Source organism: Alosa pseudoharengus, unplaced genomic scaffold (assembly GCF_046254945.1).
Source record: "Alosa pseudoharengus isolate Yale_2024_CS ecotype anadromous, Long Island Sound unplaced genomic scaffold, YU_APseudo_1.1 YU_APseudo_1.1_scf_3, whole genome shotgun sequence".
Lineage (NCBI taxonomy): Eukaryota > Metazoa > Chordata > Actinopteri > Clupeiformes > Clupeidae > Alosa > Alosa pseudoharengus.
This window is the reverse complement of record NW_027468718.1, coordinates 33,714,178-33,738,768: the sequence shown is the minus strand read 5'-3', so window position 1 is coordinate 33,738,768 and position 24,591 is coordinate 33,714,178. Positions and strand designations below refer to the sequence as shown.

At 42.3% G+C, this 24,591-nt stretch overlaps 1 protein-coding gene across 1 annotated transcript in view; it reads right to left on the bottom strand.

Annotated features, from left to right (window-relative positions):
* Window positions 1-11,170: 11,170 nt before the first annotated feature.
* Window positions 11,171-24,591, bottom strand: part of LOC143100940 (uncharacterized) — a 31,783-nt gene continuing 18,362 nt past the window's right edge. Inside the window, exons 2-9 of the mRNA XM_076264531.1 lie at window positions 18,046-18,222; window positions 17,727-17,822; window positions 17,409-17,639; window positions 13,622-13,798; window positions 13,303-13,398; window positions 12,985-13,215; window positions 12,374-12,602; window positions 11,171-11,456 (exon numbers count right to left, since the gene is read on the bottom strand). Of these exons, the coding sequence (XP_076120646.1) occupies window positions 12,576-12,602; window positions 12,985-13,215; window positions 13,303-13,398; window positions 13,622-13,798; window positions 17,409-17,639; window positions 17,727-17,822; window positions 18,046-18,222 (1,035 nt within the window). The 3' untranslated portion in view covers window positions 11,171-11,456; window positions 12,374-12,575. The remainder of the gene's footprint in view (window positions 11,457-12,373; window positions 12,603-12,984; window positions 13,216-13,302; window positions 13,399-13,621; window positions 13,799-17,408; window positions 17,640-17,726; window positions 17,823-18,045; window positions 18,223-24,591) is intronic.

Below are 24,591 nucleotides of genomic sequence, written 5' to 3'. Positions count from 1 at the left end.
TGTTACTCCAGGGACCCGTGTTCGAGACCTACCGGTGGTGACCGTAACATATTTTGCTAGGCCTAGCCTAGGCAGTAGCCTATCAAATGCAACAGCCCTATGTATTTATGACAACCATAGACTGTGGCTTATATAGAACAGTCTATGATGACAACAGCACCCTCTACAGTCAGTCCTGCTTTATTTTGATTTTACTTCAAAACACACTATGGATAACCCAACAATTTGGTAGCCAAGGGCCACCATTAAATGTTGAGCCCTGTTAAGTTATGAATGTATATGGTCACTCAATGACTCCCATTGACAACGCATGGCACTGACAATGAAATGCACTACATCCCTAGTCTACTGCATACAGGCCAGAAGCACTGCAAATGGTTTTGTTCAATCATGAAATTGAATAATAGGCTGTGTCGTGCGTTATCAATTATCAAATATGTCATGTATGTCTATGTTGATCAGAATGCATTACACTGTCAAAACATAGTCATTAACTCATTACATGTCATGTACACCCAGTGGGCATAGCCTGTGAAGCATTCGTTATTTTATACAGTGAGATAACCAGTCAGATATTAACAATATTGTCAACAAAACTTTTTGTTGTAAACAATGATCCAAGGCAGGACTTTAGGGAGGGATTATCTGACAACCTATATGAGGCTTCTTTGATATTCAATCCTGTCCGTCATGACAATACCAATTATAGGCTCCTTCCAATATCTGCTATTGTCATGTGACATACAACACAAACTCATTAAAGTATTGTGCATTTATTGTAAGCAGTTTTTCCAGTTCATCAATACATGCAATGTGTCCCAAATCTGATTGATTGCAGGATCGTTCCAAAAATTCAGGGATATGTGGAGGAGGTCGTCCCTCGTTATAGCCTGGAAGAGTTTCACTCTCACTTCAGGCTTTCTAAAGCACAAGTGGAGGTGTGTAGGTCATGTGGAGGCTATAGCCTAACTAATACAAGTTCCAACACATTTTTAATGACTGTTTCTGTCATGTTTACTACCCAGGATGTTATTGGTACTCTTCAACCATTTTATCAGAATCCACTTGAAACGAAAATACCCATCACCAACAGTGTCCTGGCCTGTCTGTGGACTCTTGCTAACCATGAGTCCTATAGGAGTGTGTCAGACAGATTCAACATGAATAAATCCACTCTGTCATGGCATCTGCACAACTTCTGTGCCCTGATCAATGAACACATGGGGCATCACATCAGCTGGCCTGTGGGGGAGGCCCTTCAAAGGTCTGAGCTGGGCTTTGCCAGGGTTGGGTTCCCAAACACAGTGTGTGCTGTGGATGGGTGCCACATCCATATCAATAAGCCACATGTGGAGAACCCTATAGCCTACTACAACAGAAAGCAGTTCTATTCTGTTATCCTGACAGGTTTTTGTGATAGTAGCAGGAGATTCTGCCACATAAATGTGGGCCACCCTGGCAGTTGGCATGATGCCAGGGCCTTCAGGCTCTCTACAGTTGCCCAAGCGCTACAGGAAGATCCACGCTTTGTCATACCAGAGGGTATGCACATGTTGGGGGACTCTGCCTACCCGCTTTTGCCACAATTGTTAACCCCTTACAGGGATAACGGGCACCTTACAGGTAGGCTGAAGCGATTTATTAGAAGGCTAAACACTGCACGAGTTGTCATTGAACACTCATTTGGGCTTCTTAAAACCAAATTCCGGCGTCTCCACTATGTGTACATGAGGTCGATTGAACACATAAGTTCAGCGGTGTCTGCGTGCTGTGTTCTTCACAACATCAGCCTGAACCCAGAGGACATTGAAGAACCAGACGTGGAGCCCATGGATCATGCCCATCATCCACCACAATACCACAACCAGCAGGCTGCCCTTTAGAGGGATGCCATATGTAACAACATGTGAACTCCACCAACTCCACCTTTTTTTTCTGTCAACAAATTCTGGTATCACAAAATCAATCTGCAACCCCCCTTTTTAATTATTTTCCTTCATTTTTGTGAGCTGGTGGGAAACACACCACAGGGTGATATGATGGCACATCTCATGTAATTACAAATAGAACAGGCCTGTTACCTTCTCAATGCTTCCCACCCAATTCCCAATGTTCTAACATCTCCAACACCATCTGGATCTCCTCCAAAAAGGTGTAAACATGGTGAGTCTTCACCTTCAGTTTCCTAAAAAAACACAAATTGTGACTCCCGTCAGCTGTACGTTCTAAATTATGTACTAATCTTGGGGGCTTGAGGCCTGTGAAAACTCTTAACACTAGAAAAATGCAAGCTGAATACTGTATTCGTTGTGAAGCTATTCTAGCAGGTTACACTAAAATACTGACATGGCCAATAGATGAATGAATTAACATTTGTTAATTAGGCACATGCTGAGGTGCTGAGGCCTAGTTATCTTCCTATCCCCTGTTGCACATTAGTGATAGTTGCTGGTGGAGCATTGTGTGGGTCTCTGAATAGAAATTAAGAATATGCTGGTATGATGGTTCATTTACGATACTTTTGAGCCCTAAATGCAAAAGCTGTAAGTCCATGAGGTGTATCATGTAATGACTGCACTGCAGACATTGGCAAACAAGCAAGATACTCTTTAAGATTGTGAGAACTACATTCCCTGAAGCACTGGGTTCCATACATATTGAAAGAGTTTATTCATTGTAGAACTTGTATTGTTATTCTATTCCTCAAGCTAAATTTGAAGATGAATACTTGCCACGTCAACACCATGAAGGAGATGTAGAGTACAGATGGTGCCTAAACAGTTTACGGAACACTCTAAAGTATCAGCGGAGGACTGGGAGCAACAGCATAGGGTGATTGGTTTGAAGTAGATGGCATGGCAGTAATATTTAAATCAGGAATATTTCTGCCACATTTAGGCAAGCATCTTTATTACCTTGTATTTACATAATAAAAACAGTGCCCATCAATCATCAAGACTCCTGCTGTGCCTCCATGTGGCAGCTCATGGTAACTGGGAGAATACAAACCAGGCAAAATCAGCAGGGGATCTCGGAGTAAGTGGTCCCCAGAGGTGTAGTCATATTGTTTAGATTGTGACTTCCCAACCACTGCCATACACAAGTTAAAATGTAGAATACCCAAAGACGACACAACTCCAGAAATGCAGACACTTTTTTTATTTCAAGTCCATAAGGGCAGAAAGAATTTGGTTTTGACCCTCCACTATTGCCTTTTGGCCCTCCACAATTTCCTTCAGGCCAGTCGTGATGTCTGCCAGATTGGAGAGAACCTTCTTCTCAAAATTCCTCCTCCTTTTCGCTTCCAGTTTTCTCTGCCCCTCCAGATCCGGGCGCACCAGGGACTCGAGCGCAGCCATCCTCCTCTCTGCATGACTTTCATAAGTGTCAAAGAAAGGAGAGGAGGCTCGGCTTGCTGTATGGCTGATGTTGCTGGTGGCCCGGTCTGAAGAGGCAGAATCTTCTGGCAGCTGGGAGCCGGTCTGCCTAGGCTGTGGATCCAGCCGACTGGGGAACAAGGGAGTGGAAATTACGGTGCCCTCCGGAGCACTCCCTACCCCTGATCCCCCGAAAATGTCATCCATGTGCTGTGTGACCAGACAGAAAGGTAAATTGCAAGGCTGAAATGACAACTCATACATGGCTTTTGTGTATGTGAAATGGAAATGTTTTGCACACAATTTCAAATCTCAATGAGGTAAGGTAACAAAAACACATTATTCTTACTGCATAGTACTCCCATGCAATCCTCTCCTCTCCTGTTGCCCGGCATCGCTCCTTCACTCGTTTGTAGGTAGACAGCATGTTCTGAACTTTCTTTCTCAGCTGCTCCACAGACATCCTGTATCCCTTTTCCTCCATTTTTTGGGTGATTTCCGTGTAATAGGAATGTTTGTTGGTGCAGTACAGGTGATGGTGTGACTTGAGGAGTGAGATGAGAAATAAGTTCATCCGGTGTTTTAGTTCTGCGAATATATGAATACGGGTACATTTGTATTAGACATATGCATTTGAATGTACTTAGTGTATTTTTTATTATCAATACAATACCTGGTTGGGTGTGGGAAGGTGACTGCTGGATGGGTGCTGGGTTCAGGGATACAGGATGTCTGGGAGCAGAGCTTGGACCTGGGAGTGGTGGCCGGACAACATGAGGTAGCTGTGCAGTGGAGCTGGGGCCTGATGGGAGGGATGGTAGTGGCAGCTGCTGCCTCACCACAATGGTGGGGGACAGAGGGACGGGGTTAGGGAAGGTGGAGCTGGGGCCCGATGAGGGGGTTGGTGGTGGCTGCTGCCTCACCACAGTGGGGGTTGGTGGTGGTGGTGCCCGCTGCCTTACCACAGTGGGGGTTGGTGGTGCCCGCTGCCTCACCACAATGGGGCCTGATGAGGGGGTTGGGGTTGGTGGTGGCTGCTGCCTCACCACAGTGGGGGGTGGTGGTGGTGGCCGCTGACTTACCACAGTGGGGGTTGGTGGTGGTGCCCGCTGCCTCACCACAGTGGGGGTTGGTGGTGGTGGGCCTGCAGAGTCGGAATTCAAACAAAAGAGTCATGGTGAGTATGGTGAGTATGATTGAGTTATAAGTTAGGCTTTATAAAGAATAACATAAGTCACTTGAAATGGTGTAACTTGGTTACCTTGTATGGTTGCGGACTCCCTGACCTGCTTAAGCGTCAAAGCCAGGAATTCTTTGTCTAAAGATAATCATCCCGAGAATAAGTTATGTCATCAATGTTTGAGTACATTCCCTTTTTCCCCTTAAAACAATTGTACTGTTCACTCACCAGTTTTGAGCCTTTGGGCAAGTTCTTTAGACACTTTAAGTGTCACTGTCTCCTCTTTGTCCTGAATTTTTAGGGTTTCCATCTTGTGACACTAGTGGGTGGCAGCTTTTTGGCCATATATAAAGGTCTTAGAGTAACGGCCTAACATAGGACACCTGTTCCAACCTAAATACGTGACCAACCGGTGAATAGCGTGCATTTTGGAAATTCAGCATGCCTGTGGTATAATCAATTAATTTAAGCAACTGATTGTAGAAAGAAAGCCCCCCCCCCCCCCCCCCCATTATATTCTTCTTATAATCGTCATAATATGAACAAACCCTGTAACTGCCATCAGTTCATTAACATGTTTTGTGGCCTACACATTAGGTTTTATTCATGTGGTGTGTAATTTCAGTACTGTTATTGTACAGTTGTATGTATGTGCATTGTGATGTCTTAATGATAATGTTCTGAATAGCTTGGGGCGGAACTAATTTGCATACGCTACCCGTGGGACCCTTTTTGGGGAGACACTGAGATAGAAAAGTTCTGCGATGCAGTGTAATAAGCGCTTTCCACAAGAAAATGTAATAACAGTAACTTTTAAGTTTAGTTACTACATTGGTTTTGTAAGAAATGTATTGTAGAATATGTTGTGATGAGATGTGTTGAAGATTCAAGATACAAGATCTGGTTTTAGCTCCTTTTGGTAACAAGCTGCCAACGAGGTACGTTGAGAATGTTTACAAGTTTTAGCTAACTTAGCCTGATAGCTTGCTGTGTTAATACAATGTGGTTGCTGCAAGCAGCTGTTATAAGTGTTGTTTTATTGTCAGTTTTCACGGGATTGATGGTCGACGATGGAATAAAGATCACCCTGTTTTTTACTCAACATCGTTTGTCTGCGCGTTACTGGGGAGCTACAAAGCCAACCAATACTATGCTGTGGAAACATTTTTGTCTTCAACATGTTTTCAAAATGCAGGCATGAGTAAGTTTGCAAGCACAGGTAAGTTTTGACATATTTAGGTTAATGACATCTAAGTAGGCTGGGTCTAATGATTTCCCCCCCCTAAATTATGTGCTGATATGGGGATATCATTGAATATTCCAGTCAACTTTGTTTATCATTTTGAACCCTTTCTTGTGTTCCCATGTTTCTATGTACACAATATTGTTTAATTATGTGTCTATGTGGATTGCACAACAAAATAAATGACATGACCTAAATCCCAATTGATTGTTGGAAAGTTCTTTATTGATATTTCCATACAAAGGATGTGTATTATAATAAAGGAATGAATACATGAAATTGTCCTCATTGGTCAAAGGGATAAACACAAATTGGGGCTCATTTCCGTTGTTGTTTTTGAATGTATGAGTGTATGAAGGAATGACACAAAAATACAAATTACAGTCCATTCATCCACTCCAAATGTCAAGCGTCCCAGAGACATTTCAAAACATACAGACATATCAAACAGAGTAGCCTATAAGTAGGCCTACAGTGCATGTAAGTAGGCTACAGTGCATGGGACACTGTAGGCCTGCTGCTAGTCTTTTGGGATAGGAAAGGGGGAGGGGAGGGACCCAATAAAGAGGGAATAGTGAAGCTATAGCCTATCACTCTATGTGGATATTATCACACATAATCAAGCATGCTGCATGCAAAGGATTGAGAATAGCAGCAAATCTACTGAATAAGGATTAAGTAGCATAGTGCTTTGGTCTCCAATCCAATCATTACTTATTTGAACATTTACTTTCACACCGTTTGGCACCTTTTCATTTTTGGACAGACAGGTGTGAAGAAGAAACCACAAAAATCTACTCACGGTTAACAAGATTTGAACCCCTGTCGGCCGATCGCTAGACTAACGTGTTAGCCACTTCACCAATTTAGGATGATGCACTGAAGAAACAGTATTATGATCTAACTTATTCTAACATATACATGAACACTGCATTGAACTGCACCTAGGGGCCTGTACTACGAAGGGAGCTTAACCTACCCAGATGTAACCCAGGGTTACTTTGTTAAACCGGGGTTGACAAAACCTGGTTATCTTTAGTGGTGTTAATCGGTACTACGACGCTGATTATGAAGTTGATTTGTTGAGCCGGGGTTAACCTCATTGGAGTTTGTGTGCGTTCACATAAAAGGGGCGGGTTGCAGCGCAAATCACCACTTTCAGTGATGACGCGTTCACCTTATTTTACGGATGAGGAATGCACAATTATTTATGACAAGTTATGAGGAATTAAAACCCACTCAACGACAAAAATCAAATACGTCGGCAGTGAACAAAGCAAGCTGGCAAGGCTGTTGGCAACGTATTGCAGATCCTAAATGCCTAAAAGTAAAGTTTTATTTCCACATGTTCTTCAAATAGCCTACGGAGGATTAATAGCTTGCGGAATGTATTTAATGAGTTGAAATAATTAAATTACTTATTTTTAGTTCATAGAAATGCCTACAGATGCAACACAATTTAGAAGTGGGCATATAGATTACAGTAATAAGGATAATTGAATGTTTAAGTAGCCCCATTGACTGATTTAGTGTGTGAACATTTCAGATGCAACACCATTGCCAAACGCACATGGCAGCAGGTGAAAATGAAACACAAACACATTATTCAGAATAGTGGTTTATATAGTCATAGCTTGCATTAATATTTCTTAATTATGAAAACATGTAGGCCTAGTATGCTTATAGCCTTCACTTGGCCTCTGTTTTACAGCTAACAAGAAAAAGGTGTCTTTGAACACTACTGTAAGGCACCAGAGTGTTTTACAGTAGCAGAGGAGTTGGCCATCGCAAATAATAGTGGAAGGCCGATTATGGAGGGGGTTGAGGGAGGCATTCGGTCGGATTCTGGTGTGGAAATGTGTAGCCTTTATGTGCAGGGTACAGTCATATGACATTCAATTCACTACGTTTGTTAAAATGGTGATTTTAATTTATTAGGCCTAGGCCTACTGTAGGCTATGTCCGATTTATTCTTGCTCAGATGTTCAGCATACTGTAGGCCTATGTCCGATTTAATTTCGGACATACAGTATTCTTGGTCAGATGTTCAGCATCACCACATGAATGTCCACGTACGGGCATTGCTATGAGACGTCTTCCTAGATCATCTAACGAATTCCCTCGGCTGACAATCTATATCTTCATAGAGAATATCGTCCGGGTAGGCTATATATATTTTCTGGCGGTCTCTAAAACCCCTCGCCCTGCGAAGAGAGTCCCTCACGATTTGCGCTCGTGTCGTATGGATCATCCAGGTACGCCGACATGTCTCGGGAGAAATTGTTAGTGGAGGGGTGGTACTTATAAAGGGTGTGGTTAACGGAAACCTCGGGTTAACCAAGAACATAACCTGCTCGGAGCAGATTTGAGATGCAGTGTAAATTGCCCTGGCAGCATACCTCGGTTAAAACCTATCCACCTTTCGTAGTACGGGTTAATCGGGAAGTTACGCCACACGTGATCAAGTTACTCTCGAAGTTATCCAGATAAGCCAGAAACCCCGCTTCGTAGTACAGGCCCCAGATGTACAACGGAAAAACATTTGCAAAGAAGGACATTACTGTAAAGCAAACATATAAGATAACGAATGTGAAAATCCCATAGACTGTAGGGACAATCCTTAACCCGCGTCATTTGTGTCTGGAGCCTGAGGACCAATTAGGAGAAAGGTATGTCATCACAGAGGCGGTTCCATGTTGGTGCAGCCGAGGAAAGCCAACTGCGCAAACTGACTTAAGACTCAGACTCCCGCGGAATTTTTAAAGTCATGTGATATGGTGACATCATGGTCAGTTCCTCTCCGGCTTCAGAAGTCGGACAGGATTTCTAACCAGTATGCATTGCGTCCATCCCAGTATGCATTGTGTTCAACCCAGCATGCATCACATCAAGTCAGATCTGCACAGATCTGCCTCAAGTCGAACACGCCTATTGCTGATATATGAGCTCACTTCCTGTGTCACAGGTGTGAATATGTTGATGTATTTTATTATTTGATCTTGTGTGTTTTTGTGTGCTGTGTCATGTAGCCTAATTCATGTGTGTTTTGTGTGTCAATTACCCCTCCCTGGTGTTCACAATGTCTGATAATAGACCCATTAACCTGCCCGCTGCTACTGCTAGGCCCACTGTTGCTGTTTGGATGTTGGTCCGTCGCCTACAACCTCACTGTTCCTCTGTTCTGGGTGCAGTGGCCGGTAGAAGCGTAACGCTATGACTGGTGCCGGTATGGATTGCTTGGACCTTTTAGGTTAGGTTTTATTTTAATTCTGTGACTGCTGGACTGCTGAGATGAAGGATATGCCAAATTAGCTTATGGATGTTTTACTATTATTCCTGACTGTAACATAAATTCATTAATAAAAGACACTAGAGTATATAATACTTTGTCTTGGAGTCATTCGTCTGCCCACCACATTCCCTGCTATTAAATGTTTTGGCTGGTCACGGGCAACCCAAACAGGTAGTTCAGGTAGTGCAGGTGTTATAGGCCCCACGACACACATTTCTTAAACACCTCTTATCTATCACTCATTGACATATTTTTGTCCTCGTTTTCAGAAGTTGATCGAACATTATAGGCTACCTCACAAGCCTCACGAGTTTTACAGCCTGCGTAAATGGAGCATTTAGAAGCTGCACTCATTTACACTCCTCAAACTTTAAAGCTGATTTTCTCAAAACTTGTTATTTTTGCTTAGATGAGGATAGCCTTCACATTTTGGCCAATATCTCTTAGTTGGCTAAACAGATTTGAACAAATGACCCCTTGTTTTAAACTATGAATATCCAATAAAACCATTTGTTTTATTTTGTCAAACTGGACTCATTTCGTGGTGGTACGCCCCATATATACAGATGTACTGTGTAAGAGGACAGGAGCACGCAAAATCTCATAACCCATCCTTCCATCTCTATGGACGAAATTCTTGCTTGTCCCACCGGCAAATGCGCTGAGACCAGGTCACGGGGGTCCACCTAGCGGCTCGGGGCTTCAAGCTGTTGCCTGCCTTGCCTGTTGACAAGGTGCCTCTGAGCATTATAAACATAATAAAACCTGTTGACAACCAACCTATTATCTGATGTTGCCCTACTACAATAGGCTAACTAAATGTGATTTGTCTAAAATTCATTATTGACATAGGAACAATTATAGATTTTGGATTCTTTATTGAATATCAAATGAACGAATCATAAATGCACAACCAGAGAGGACTGGGCAACTCATTCCACCAACACGAAACCACTGAGGAAAAGAGTCTTGAATTTTACCTAGCGTTGATGCAATAGAATAGACGATCGGCACAATAGACGCTCATCAGAAGATCGCAGTTTGGCGGTTGGGGATATAGGCTACATCTTGATCATTGAATTAACATAGTCGGGAGCAGATCCAGTCAGTGTTCTATAGGCCAACATGAGAGATGTAAATTTAACTCTGGACACTATAGCGAGCCAGCGGAGAGTAACTAAGAGAGGAGTTACATGTGTCCTTTTTGGCAGAATGAATCATTCTAAATAAGTTGTAACGATCTTACTACAAGTAGGTAGGCTAGCTAACTGTGAATTACAATAGTCCAGCTTGGAGATGACCATGGCCTGTACAAGAATTTGTGTGGAATCTTGTGTCAGAGAGGGTCTGATCTTCTTAATGTTAAACCGACATGATTTTGCAGTTGAGGCTACAACGCTCAGAGAAGTCGGTCATCAGTTACAACGTTACGTGCCGATCTAGTTGGGGTCAGTGATCAGTTACAACGTTACGTGCCGATCTAGTTGGGGTCAGTGATCAGTTACAACGTTACGTGCCGATCTAGTTGGGGTCAGTGATCAGTTACAACGTTACGTGCCGATCTAGTTGGGGTCAGTGAGGATGAGTCAAACTGGATGTTAATCTGTTGGGGAATAACTAGTTTTAGCTGGAAACACCAAAAGCTCAGTTTTTGAGAGATTAAGCTGAAGGTGCCGATCTTTCATCCAGATTGAAATATCCTTAAGGCATGCAGAAATCCAATTGGAAACGCTAGGGTCATCATGTGGGAAAGATAGGTAAAGCTGAGTATTGTCCGCATAGCAGTGTTGGTCAAATCCATGGGAGCGAATGGTCTCACTTAAAGGAAAATTCCGGTTTTTAGCACTTTAAGGCCCTTTTTAAGGCCACTCGGTGAGTTGCACAGTTTTGTAAACGAACGTTAAGGGTTGTTTTAAGGCATGTTTGAGTAGCCTACTACAGTATGCCTGTTGGCAGCCACCTTGAGCAGTCAAAGGCGATTCAAAACGAGTCAGAAAGGTCGAGACAGGACCAATCGTCAAAATTTCGGTGCCCACCACTCTAGTTCATCCAAAACAAACCAGAAAAGGGACTCAAAGTGCTAAATACCGGATTTTTCCTTTAAGAAAGTGGTGTAAAAAGAGAAAAGCAGGGGCCCTAATTTCTCCATGCTGGTCAGTTCTGGTCCAGACAGAGACACTATCAGCTCTAACTGGGCTGCTCCACTCTTACTCAAAACGTAGTAAGATCCTCAGAGGAGAGAGTCTACCTCCATTAAAGTATGGAAACACTCTCTCAGTGAAAGTGTGTGTGAAAGTGTGTAGGTGTGATCCTCAGACAGGATGAGACATGGGTTTGCAGTGTTGGGATCCAGAGTCACAGGAGCTGCGAAGGAAAAACACATATGGTCTGAGTGAAACACACACACACATACACACACACACACACACACACACACACACACACACACACACACACACAAAATGAGATTAATTTGTATCCCTTTTAGCACCCCACTTCACTCAAATGACCGAATAAAAGTGTTTGTGTGTGTGTGTGTGTGTGTGTGTGCATATGTGAGAATACATGTATGAGAGTATATGCGTGAGTGAACAAATGTGTGTGTGTGCATGTGTGTCTGAGTGTGTGTGTGTGTGTGCATGTGTGAGCGTACGTGTACATGAAGCCACCCTAAGATGATAAAAAAATCTAAAAATATATAGTAATACTATGTCACATCATTATTCTCTGTTGAATTGCGCGCACAGAGTACCCCCCCCCCCCCCCCGCCCAAGTTGTTCTGTTTTGGTATGCCAACCCAAGATTGGCAATGGACTTATTTAACCACCCCTGTTAACATTTTCTTGGGGAGCCACTGACGAGATACAATATCAGTCCCCGCAGACTGTTATGTTATAATCAGCAATATTGCGAAAGGGAAAACTAACGGCATGGTGTCCCTGTTAATACCAATTCATTGAAGCCATTTTAAGATGTGATCAATATTTTTCACACACGCATTACCTACAACCCTTGGGGCTAAGCCCCCCTTGTGTTTCAATAGTGACATCCCTGGTGTGTGTGTGTGTGTGTGTGTGTGTGTGTGTGTGTGTGTGTGTGTGTGTGTGTGTGTGTGTGTGTGTGTGTGTGTGTGTGTGTGTGTGTGTGTGTGTTGGGGGGTCGTGTGCTCTACAGTATGTACACTTCCTTTATGCATCACGGTATGCTCCATATATTCAACAGTGTGTGTGTGTGTGTTTGACAGTGTGTGTATGTCTGGGTATGTGTCCCCTTTTACTCACTGTACTGAACAATCTCCTGCATCTTCTCCCAGACTCTGAACTTCAGGTTGCCCAGGTGCTTTGCCACATTGATCAGAGCTCCTGAAACCCTCTCTGGATCCTGCAGTGTGCACTGGGCTCTGGAATAACATTCAGGAGTCAGTGCTGCTGTGGGTTTGGGTTCAGAACCACAGAGAAGAGAGAGAGACAGGAGGCAGATCACTCACCTTTCCACTGTGCTCTTGTAGTTCTGGAAAATAACAAAATAAACCGAATGTGTTTATTTTATTTTTTTGCTGATGACGACACATGCGCGCACACACACACACACACACACCAAAGATAACAGAGTCTCGCAGACCCACCCCCCAACCAACCACACCAACACAAGACTCACTGGAGATCATCACACCCCCAACCAACCACACCAACCCCACAGTCACAGGAGATCATCACACCAACACTAAACTGACTGTAGATCAACTGAATAAACATTAACAATGTGCAGCTGAACGTGTGTGTGTGTGTGTCTGTCTGTGGGTGTGTGTGTGTGTGTGTGTGTATGTGTGTGTGTGTGTATGCGTGCGTTTGTGTGTGTGTGTGTGTGTCAGATGTGAGGGGAGGGTTCTTACCTGCAAGAATGTGATGTCATCAGCATTTATCTGCTCCTCTATGTCTGTGATTGTGATTGAGAGAGATGCGATCTCCCTGTACATCTTCTCAATCTTCTCCTTCATCATCTGACTCTTCTGCTCCTCTTCCTCCCTCAGTACAGCTATCCTGGCTGCCTCTTCATCTCGTAGAAACTGGTGAAGCTGCGCAAAATCCTCCTTGATCTGCTTCTCTGTGTTTAGGGCCTGTGTCTTAAATAGCACATATATACATCATGTATATACAATATTTTACATTCAAAATGCCAATAGCATATCCTCTGTGAGTCTTCTCTTTACCTTAATGTGTTTTGCTGTTTCATCACTGCTTAGTTTAGTTTCTTTATGTTTCTTCATCTTTTCTTTCAGCTTGGCCATCTCTGTCCTCAGTTGCTCCTGACACATGAAATATACAACAGTTATGCTGCAACAACACAAATAAACATGCATTCAAACTCAGTACATTGCCACGATGAAAGACAAAGAACAAAATCAGCTTTCTATTTAGAGCAGTTATGGTCAAGTCTCAAAGGCTTAATGTGGTTTTATGAATGAACCCCAATATCATTTAAATAACATGAAATAACATAATATAATAAAACATTGGAACTCATCTTACCTTATAATCATGTGTAACCTCAACAACAGGACTAAAGTTGTGATTCTTATGTTCCCTTGAGTCTCTACACACCACACACACAGGCTGCTTATCCTCCAGACAGAAGAGTTTGAGTTTCTCACTGTGCAGACTGCAGAGGAGCACCTCAGACCCTGCTGAAGCTCTGTGACTTCTCTGCTGTAAGTAGGTCTCACACAAGTTCTTTAGGTCCAAGTTAAGTTGCGGATTTGAATTTGTGAATCTTTTCCTGCATATAGGACATTCTTGGTGTCCTTTTGTTTCCCAGAACTTCTGCAGACAGACTTTACACACACTGTGACTACATGTCATGATGACAGGATCCTTGAAGATGTCCTGGCACACAGGACAAGAGAAATCCTCTTCGGAAAAAAAACGCTTGGAGGCCATTTTCTAAGCTCACTGTAAAGTATGTGATGACCCCTAACAATGATGTCCTGATGGAAAGTAGATTCCTGAGTCCTAATGGAATGTAGAGTCCTGAGTCCTTCTGCAAAATTCTTCCTTCAGTCTTTCAGATCTCCAGTCTGAGGGGTGGATTGGTCATCTCTGGCCAAATGATTGAGCCTATTGTTCACCTGTGCTCTGACACAAATCAGAGGGAGGAGCCTTGAAGTGACAGAATGATTCTGATTGGTTAGTGTAGTCTCATGCATGTGTAAAGCAAAGTAGTTTAGTCAAAGATTACATCCAGAACAAATGAACATTGAAAATTATTAGACTACATTCAGATCAATGGACATTCACAATGTTTGGACATGTCTTACAAAATCCGTCAAAGTGATCTACATTGTATTGTATTTTTAGACACAGATACATAGATAGATAGATACTTTATTGATCCCCAAGAGGAATTCATCCATTAATTTTCTATTTGAATTTTAATAATTTTTTATTATATCACTGCAGGTCATACTGCTCTTGTTCTGTTATTTGTACTAGCGTCTCTACTCATGTTTGATGCCTCATCATTACCTGCCTATCAGGGGTCTGAACCTCCAATTATAATACAGCACTTTGGTCAGCTGGTGTTGTTTTTAAAGTGCTTTATACATAGACTTGACATGACTTGTCTGCCACATGGTGTTTTGATGTTAATGCATATAGATAAAGGGTCTGGTGTCAGGCTGGAGACAGAAAAGGCCAAACGGCAGCCGATTTCGTTGGCTTTGTACTTGTACTTTGCACAATGACAATAAAGTTGAATATAAGTTGAATCTAATTATATAACTGCAGATTCTGCTTTCACTTATGTTGTTTTACTGTTCCCCCTGCACTTTCAATTGTACAGCACTTTGGTCAAATGGTGTTGTTTTTAAAGTCCTTAAAATAAATACAAATTGTTAAACCTAAACTGTTATTTATTAAATTAAGTCAAAATAATCTCGCAAGAGAGCTCTAAGTAAATCCCTTTATGCTGAAATCAATACCAACTAGATTTGTAGTCTTATAGTCTTAATATAATATTAATAAAACTTGGTTAGAAATTAGTTTTTGCAGTCTTGACTTGACATGACATGACTTGTCTGCCACATGGTGTTTTGATGTTAGATAAAGGTTCCCTCTCTAGTGTCAGGCTTTCACCTGGAGACAGAAAGGCCAAACGACAGCCATCAGTCATACAATGGGGCAACGGGAGGAGGAGGGAGGAGGTGTGGGCAGAACCATCACAGCCAGACGGCCACCGAAACTCAGTTATCACCCACATTGTTACCTGATGGCAGTACATTTGCATTGATTCAGTTAGCAGATGCTTTTATCCAGAACGACTTACAGAACAATGAACAACACTCAAGCTACAGAACAAAGAATAACACGATTCAAGCTAGAATACAGAGGAGACCTTATCTAGGAAACACTACTGCATCAGGCAACACTCTTACTAGAGGATAAGAGCGCAGACAGAACTATAGTCTAGTAGTACTGTGGCCGTACTTGATGCTTAATACCTTATACTCAATACTTGACCAATGACTGTAACCCTTTTGCCTCAACCTATTCTTGCACTGACATGGTTTTGTTATATTATCTTGTCTACATTATACATTATTCTCTTATATGTCCATATTAATATCCCCACCCTTTCAACTGTATTTGTAAATACTGTAAATTGCATCTTGCTTGTGTCTGTTGAGGGGTCCACGACCATGGCACCCTTGACAGGGACAACAAGGAAGCGATCATCCTCAGCTGCACACTGAATCACAGGCTCAGTCCCTGCCCTGTCATGCTTGATCATCCTTAAGCACACTATGTTGATATTTGATTTAGCTTATATAGCATATTTAGTATTTTAGTATCATGTTTATCTTCTACTGTCTTTATTGTGTGTGGTGTCTGTATGCTACCAACCCTTGAATTTCCCCTTGGGGATCAATAAAGTATCTATCTATCTATCTATCTATCTATCTATCTATCTATCTATCTATCTATCTATCTAGTCAACATCAGTCAACACTATTACTAGAGGAGAGCATTGTACTAGTCAACATCAGGCAACACTATTAGAGGATGAGAGAGCAGACATTATAAGAACTAGTCAACATCAGGCAACACTATTAGAGGATGAGAGACCAGACATTATAAGAACTAGTCAACATCAGTCAACACTATTACTAGAGGATGAGAGAGCAGACATCATAAGAACTAGTCAACATCAGTCAACACTATTAGAGGATGAGAGAGCAGACATTATAAGTACTAGTCAAAGTCAAAGTGTAGGAGGAGTAGGTAGGAGAAGGTGGGAAAGGAAGGAAGAAAATGAAGTGCGTGGTAGTATGTGTGTTAGGTGTGTTTGGTTGTTTTAGGTATTAGAAGCCTCATTCATTTACATCTAATGTGCCAGAGTTTGAGAAGCTCGTGTTCAGTCTTCAGTGTAGCACCATCAGGAGTGTGTTTTACTGGAATAAAGACTGAACGCTGTATAAACTAAAGAAAACTCCTTTTTTCCTTGCAAGCATCCTGGCTGTGTGTGCTTGCAGTGGGTTCATGCCAGCTGACATGATGTGGAACTATAGGAGCTACGTACATGTCAAGATGATAAACATGTAGCCTAGAAATCTAGACGCACCCTAGCGGCAGCTTGTGAGCTCGAGCTCGGCGGGCTTAACATAATGATTGATGGCAGAGTTGCAACGGTTTGGCTTGAATTCCCTGCTACTTGAAAACAAATAAGATAATGTTGCTGTTGGCGAACAGTGTGACACGAGTTAAGCTTTTTTTAAGTTGGCAAAAGTTTGAACTAGCCAACTAGCTCCGCTGGTGGGAAACGCATGGGACTCATAGCGCTGTCCTATTGCGTGCAGAGAGAATTTGAAAGACAACCAATTATCCCGCCCCTCGGACTGAGCACTGCGAAGGGTGAGTGCCCAGACCCTACATTTTAATGTGGGTCTGGCTCGTCAGGCTAATAAACATGAGGAATTGCAGAAAATACTTTGAATAATGCACAAAATGGAGTAAATTTTTATCCATGCATTTTATGTGTAAATATGTGGATATAGAGAATAGGACCCCTGCTGGACCCCCTGCAGTTTGCCTACAGGGCAAACAGGTCGGCAGATGCCGACGTCAATATGGGACTGCAATTCACCCTGCACCACCTCGACTCCCCAGGGACGTACAGTATGCCAGGATTCTGTTTGTGGACTTCAGCTCGGCGTTCAACACCATCATGCATGCGTGTGTGTGTGTGTGTGTATGTGTGTGTGTGTGTATGCGTGCGTTTGTGTGTGTGTGTGTGTGTCAGATGTGAGGGGAGGGTTCTTACCTGCAAGAATGTGATGTCATCAGCATTTATCTGCTCCTCTATGTCTGTGATTGTGATTGAGAGAGATGCGATCTCCCTGTACATCTTCTCAATCTTCTCCTTCATCATCTGACTCTTCTGCTCCTCTTCCTCCCTCAGTACAGCTATCCTGGCTGCCTCTTCATCTCGTAGAAACTGGTGAAGCTGCGCAAAATCCTCCTTGATCTGCTTCTCTGTGTTTAGGGCCTGTGTCTTAAATAGCACATATATACATCATGTATATACAATATTTTACATTCAAAATGCCAATAGCATATCCTCTGTGAGTCTTCTCTTTACCTTAATGTGTTTTGCTGTTTCATCACTGCTTAGTTTAGTTTCTTTATGTTTCTTCATCTTTTCTTTCAGCTTGGCCATCTCTGTCCTCAGTTGCTCCTGACACATGAAATATACAACAGTTATGCTGCAACAACACAAATAAACATGCATTCAAACTCAGTACATTGCCACGATGAAAGACAAAGAACAAAATCAGCTTTCTATTTAGAGCAGTTATGGTCAAGTCTCAAAGGCTTAATGTGGTTTTATGAATGAACCCCAATATCATTTAAATAACATGAAATAACATAATATAATAAAACATTGGAACTCATCTTACCTTATAATCATGTGTAACCTCAACAACAGGACTAAAGTTGTGATTCTTATGTTCCCTTGAGTCTCTACACACCACACACACAGGCTGCTTATCCTCCAGACAGAAGAGTTTGAGTTTCTCACTGTGCAGACTGCAGAGGAGCACCTCAGACCCTGCTGAAGCTCTGTGACTTCTCTGCTGTAAGTAGGTCTCACACAAGTTCTTTAGGTCCAAGTTAAGTTGCGGATTTGAATTTGTGAATCTTTTCCTGCATATAGGACATTCTTGGTGTCCTTTTGTTTCCCAGAACTTCTGCAGACAGACTTTACACACACTGTGACTACATGTCATGATGACAGGATCCTTGAAGATGTCCTGGCACACAGGACAAGAGAAATCCTCTTCGGAAAAAAAACGCTTGGAGGCCATTTTCTAAGCTCACTGTAAAGTATGTGATGACCCCTAACAATGATGTCCTGATGGAAAGTAGATTCCTGAGTCCTAATGGAATGTAGAGTCCTGAGTCCTTCTGCAAAATTCTTCCTTCAGTCTTTCAGATCTCCAGTCTGAGGGGTGGATTGGTCATCTCTGGCCAAATGATTGAGCCTATTGTTCACCTGTGCTCTGACACAAATCAGAGGGAGGAGCCTTGAAGTGACAGAATGATTCTGATTGGTTAGTGTAGTCTCATGCATGTGTAAAGCAAAGTAGTTTAGTCAAAGATTACATCCAGAACAAATGAACATTGAAAATTATTAGACTACATTCAGATCAATGGACATTCACAATGTTTGGACATGTCTTACAAAATCCGTCAAAGTGATCTACATTGTATTGTATTTTTAGACACAGATACATAGATAGATAGATACTTTATTGATCCCCAAGAGGAATTCATCCATTAATTTTCTATTTGAATTTTAATAATTTTTTATTATATCACTGCAGGTCATACTGCTCTTGTTCTGTTATTTGTACTAGCGTCTCTACTCATGTTTGATGCCTCATCATTACCTGCCTATCAGGGGTCTGAACCTCCAATTATAATACAGCACTTTGGTCAGCTGGTGTTGTTTTTAAAGTGCTTTATACATAGACTTGACATGACTTGTCTGCCACATGGTGTTTTGATGTTAATGCATATAGATAAAGGGTCTGGTGTCAGGCTGGAGACAGAAAAGGCCAAACGGCAGCCGATTTCGTTGGCTTTGTACTTGTACTTTGCACAATGACAATAAAGTTGAATATAAGTTGAATCTAATTATATAACTGCAGATTCTGCTTTCACTTATGTTGTTTTACTGTTCCCCCTGCACTTTCAATTGTACAGCACTTTGGTCAAATGGTGTTGTTTTTAAAGTCCTTAAAATAAATACAAATTGTTAAACCTAAACTGTTATTTATTAAATTAAGTCAAAATAATCTCGCAAGAGAGCTCTAAGTAAATCCCTTTATGCTGAAATCAATACCAACTAGATTTGTAGTCTTATAGTCTTAATATAATATTAATAAAACTTGGTTAGAAATTAGTTTTTGCAGTCTTGACTTGACATGACATGACTTGTCTGCCACATGGTGTTTTGATGTTAGATAAAGGTTCCCTCTCTAGTGTCAGGCTTTCACCTGGAGACAGAAAGGCCAAACGACAGCCATCAGTCATACAATGGGGCAACGGGAGGAGGAGGGAGGAGGTGTGGGCAGAACCATCACAGCCAGACGGCCACCGAAACTCAGTTATCACCCACATTGTTACCTGATGGCAGTACATTTGCATTGATTCAGTTAGCAGATGCTTTTATCCAGAACGACTTACAGAACAATGAACAACACTCAAGCTACAGAACAAAGAATAACACGATTCAAGCTAGAATACAGAGGAGACCTTATCTAGGAAACACTACTGCATCAGGCAACACTCTTACTAGAGGATAAGAGCGCAGACAGAACTATAGTCTAGTAGTACTGTGGCCGTACTTGATGCTTAATACCTTATACTCAATACTTGACCAATGACTGTAACCCTTTTGCCTCAACCTATTCTTGCACTGACATGGTTTTGTTATATTATCTTGTCTACATTATACATTATTCTCTTATATGTCCATATTAATATCCCCACCCTTTCAACTGTATTTGTAAATACTGTAAATTGCATCTTGCTTGTGTCTGTTGAGGGGTCCACGACCATGGCACCCTTGACAGGGACAACAAGGAAGCGATCATCCTCAGCTGCACACTGAATCACAGGCTCAGTCCCTGCCCTGTCATGCTTGATCATCCTTAAGCACACTATGTTGATATTTGATTTAGCTTATATAGCATATTTAGTATTTTAGTATCATGTTTATCTTCTACTGTCTTTATTGTGTGTGGTGTCTGTATGCTACCAACCCTTGAATTTCCCCTTGGGGATCAATAAAGTATCTATCTATCTATCTATCTATCTATCTATCTATCTATCTATCTATCTATCTATCTAGTCAACATCAGTCAACACTATTACTAGAGGAGAGCATTGTACTAGTCAACATCAGGCAACACTATTAGAGGATGAGAGAGCAGACATTATAAGAACTAGTCAACATCAGGCAACACTATTAGAGGATGAGAGACCAGACATTATAAGAACTAGTCAACATCAGTCAACACTATTACTAGAGGATGAGAGAGCAGACATCATAAGAACTAGTCAACATCAGTCAACACTATTAGAGGATGAGAGAGCAGACATTATAAGTACTAGTCAAAGTCAAAGTGTAGGAGGAGTAGGTAGGAGAAGGTGGGAAAGGAAGGAAGAAAATGAAGTGCGTGGTAGTATGTGTGTTAGGTGTGTTTGGTTGTTTTAGGTATTAGAAGCCTCATTCATTTACATCTAATGTGCCAGAGTTTGAGAAGCTCGTGTTCAGTCTTCAGTGTAGCACCATCAGGAGTGTGTTTTACTGGAATAAAGACTGAACGCTGTATAAACTAAAGAAAACTCCTTTTTTCCTTGCAAGCATCCTGGCTGTGTGTGCTTGCAGTGGGTTCATGCCAGCTGACATGATGTGGAACTATAGGAGCTACGTACATGTCAAGATGATAAACATGTAGCCTAGAAATCTAGACGCACCCTAGCGGCAGCTTGTGAGCTCGAGCTCGGCGGGCTTAACATAATGATTGATGGCAGAGTTGCAACGGTTTGGCTTGAATTCCCTGCTACTTGAAAACAAATAAGATAATGTTGCTGTTGGCGAACAGTGTGACACGAGTTAAGCTTTTTTTAAGTTGGCAAAAGTTTGAACTAGCCAACTAGCTCCGCTGGTGGGAAACGCATGGGACTCATAGCGCTGTCCTATTGCGTGCAGAGAGAATTTGAAAGACAACCAATTATCCCGCCCCTCGGACTGAGCACTGCGAAGGGTGAGTGCCCAGACCCTACATTTTAATGTGGGTCTGGCTCGTCAGGCTAATAAACATGAGGAATTGCAGAAAATACTTTGAATAATGCACAAAATGGAGTAAATTTTTATCCATGCATTTTATGTGTAAATATGTGGATATAGAGAATAGGACCCCTGCTGGACCCCCTGCAGTTTGCCTACAGGGCAAACAGGTCGGCAGATGCCGACGTCAATATGGGACTGCAATTCACCCTGCACCACCTCGACTCCCCAGGGACGTACAGTATGCCAGGATTCTGTTTGTGGACTTCAGCTCGGCGTTCAACACCATCATGCCTGAACTCCTCGAGTCGATTTTTGAAGAAATTGAAGTCCGTCACAACATTTGCTTTAAACCTCTGCAGAAGTTATGTCTCATTTGCCTAAGCAAAGGCTAGCCAGAGATGGCTACAAAGGCAAATTAAACGCCATCGTTTTGGTTGTTAGTCCGCTGTCGGCGGTATTTTCATGAAACACCCAGTACATGTGCATATTCACAAGGAGACATTCCCCCCGCCCTATTTTCCCCTGAATCCAGGCGTATTCCTCTAGACTAAGAGGAGGGTGGAGGAGAGAGAGAACAGAAGCAGGATGGAGGATTGAAAGGATGGCAGTGGAGCACCGCTCTCTGTCCCTGCAGAACGGACACAGTGGAGGACAACAACAACAACAACAGGAGAACCATCTCTGCCTCACCTGTGTGAGAAACAACCTTAGATATTAGCTATGATACGCAACATATAATGACATTATTACATATACATATATATACCAGAGCAAGCTAGGCTTCTCTGTAGAAATGTTACTATACGTACTGTTTCCCAAAACACTGAAGAACGTTTGATTGAATTGAATGGCATTTCCAACGTTTGAAGGTCCCCCTTGTCTTCATATTACCGCTGCCACAAAAACATGACATAATGGGTGTTTATTTTCTTGTGATCAGAGAAACCCTGTTTTCCTTTGTTGAAAGAATTAGGCCCTACTGATGTTGGCATCTCCCTGCCAATGTGTATATATATACTACAGCAGTATTAAGACAGTGGCACAAACATTAATATCTTTAGGCTGGCCATGATACCTGGTCAAACAGGTTTATCAGGTTCTTCTTGTGACTATGCTACATCTTTCCTTGAAATGTGGGCCAGTAGTTTTTTGCATAATCATGAATAGAGATAAACAAGCAAACTGCACATAAATCATGACCTCCTTACTAGCAGAAATGATGATGATGATGATGACAGTGGTGCACAGAGAATATGTTAACACTCTGGAAGGTTTTTGTGAAAAAGAAAGATTTGTTAAACTTGAGCAGGGGCTTCTGAATGTGTTTTTACCTTGGATTTTGGCACAAGGGATTTTAACATCTAATCCTGTGTATTAATGTAATGCCAGACACGCCTGGACATGCATGATGTCAGAATGAAGTTGAGATTTGGTTTTGTTCCTCCTCAATATATGCTAACATTTATCCAGGAGACTGAACACTCCTGTGAGAAAGACAGCATGTGCCACATGACTTCACTTCTTCATTATATATCTTTGGTTTTAGGTGAGACTGCAGGAAAACAAATCTGATTGGTCAGGACTTGCTGTGGGTGAATTGCCTGCCCTACATGTCTGAGCGACTCAATGGTTGTTGGATTCCCTGGTTGTTGCATTGTGTTTTAGTTCTGATGTCTGTGTAAGCACCTGTAAAATCTGTTTATAGTGTTTATTACCGCACTGTTTAATTTTTGTCACTACAATGACCATAATGCTTTATGTTTTTGCAATATGTTGATATGGAATTCGGTACAGACCAATCAGATGTGTTTGTTCTCTGTGTTTTTATTTGAATTTTATATTATCCAATAATAATTTGAATTGTTTAACCAGCCAATGATTATTTGTTTATGCCCGCGAAATCGCGGGGAATGTGAACATTCTATCCCGTCAGCAAGGGGATAGCAGAGAATGTCTAATAAGGGGAGAACCGCCAATCTCGGGAAACTTCCGGTTTCTGAACTGGTTGCAGTTCCTGTTCTGGTTCCACATGAGGGCGCTCACGAATAAGTGCAGAATGAATGGAGGTCTATGGAGCTGTACCCATCAAATCCACTTTTCTCGGGATATAATTTTTTGGCCAGAAATTGGAATGTTGCATGCGAAAGAGGGGGCAGAGAAAATATACACCGCTGAGTATTATATTTTTTGAGTCACTTATTTGTTCTAAAAAGCCTTTCAAATGCGTCAATGACATCATTCATTAGCAGCAAGCTAGTGAGTTGTGGGCAACAACGACCCAACCTGTAAGAAATCGAAAGGACATAAGTACTCGTTCATTCAACTTTTGACCTATAATCCATATTGATCTTGCAGAAACCACAATCCAATCTTCGATTTGTCAACGACAACCAGGTGAAAGAGACACATTTAGCCGTCTAGCTCCATAGACCCCCATTGTTTTTGCACTTATTCGTGATCGCCCCTAGTGGAACTGCAGCAGATTGCAGGTACAATGGAGTTAATAGGGAGTGATCCGGCTCTCCGTAAACGGGCTCTGGGGATAGTCCCAGTTGCCCTGATAAGAGAGAGGTCACCGTTTTCTCTGCTCCGCCAGTCAGTGCTGCATTTCGCACTGTTCGGTGTGTTTAGGCCCACATGCATGAGCATCAGTGCGGTGGTGTGGGATGACCTGTCTCGGGACTGATTTATTGATTTTATGTGTTTATCTTCAGTGTAACCAGTTAGTTAGCTGCCAGTTTAGCTAACATTAGCTAACTAGGAGACGCTGTTGCATTCTCCTTTGGAGACGGACTCTATTGTGCTTCGGTGCTGGGCCCACCGGAGCCAGACCTCCCAGGGACGACTGCGTTTTGCCTCTGGTGCTGGGCCCACCGGAGTGCCAACCGCCAACTACCCGCTGCTGCTGTTGAGGTGTGCAGGCTCACTGCAGCAACATCCTCCACCGGAGTCGCATCCTCGGCTAGCTGGGACATAGCTGCCTCCCATTCCTCTGAGTCAGGACCATAGACAGTAAAAGAAATGGACGAACAGACTCCGTCGTTCTCAATGGGAGGATACCGAGTCATTTTTCAGTTGGTCCCTCAGTACTGCGCAGACTCGCACTTAACTTCGTGACGTTAGCCATCGAACTGAATCTTGT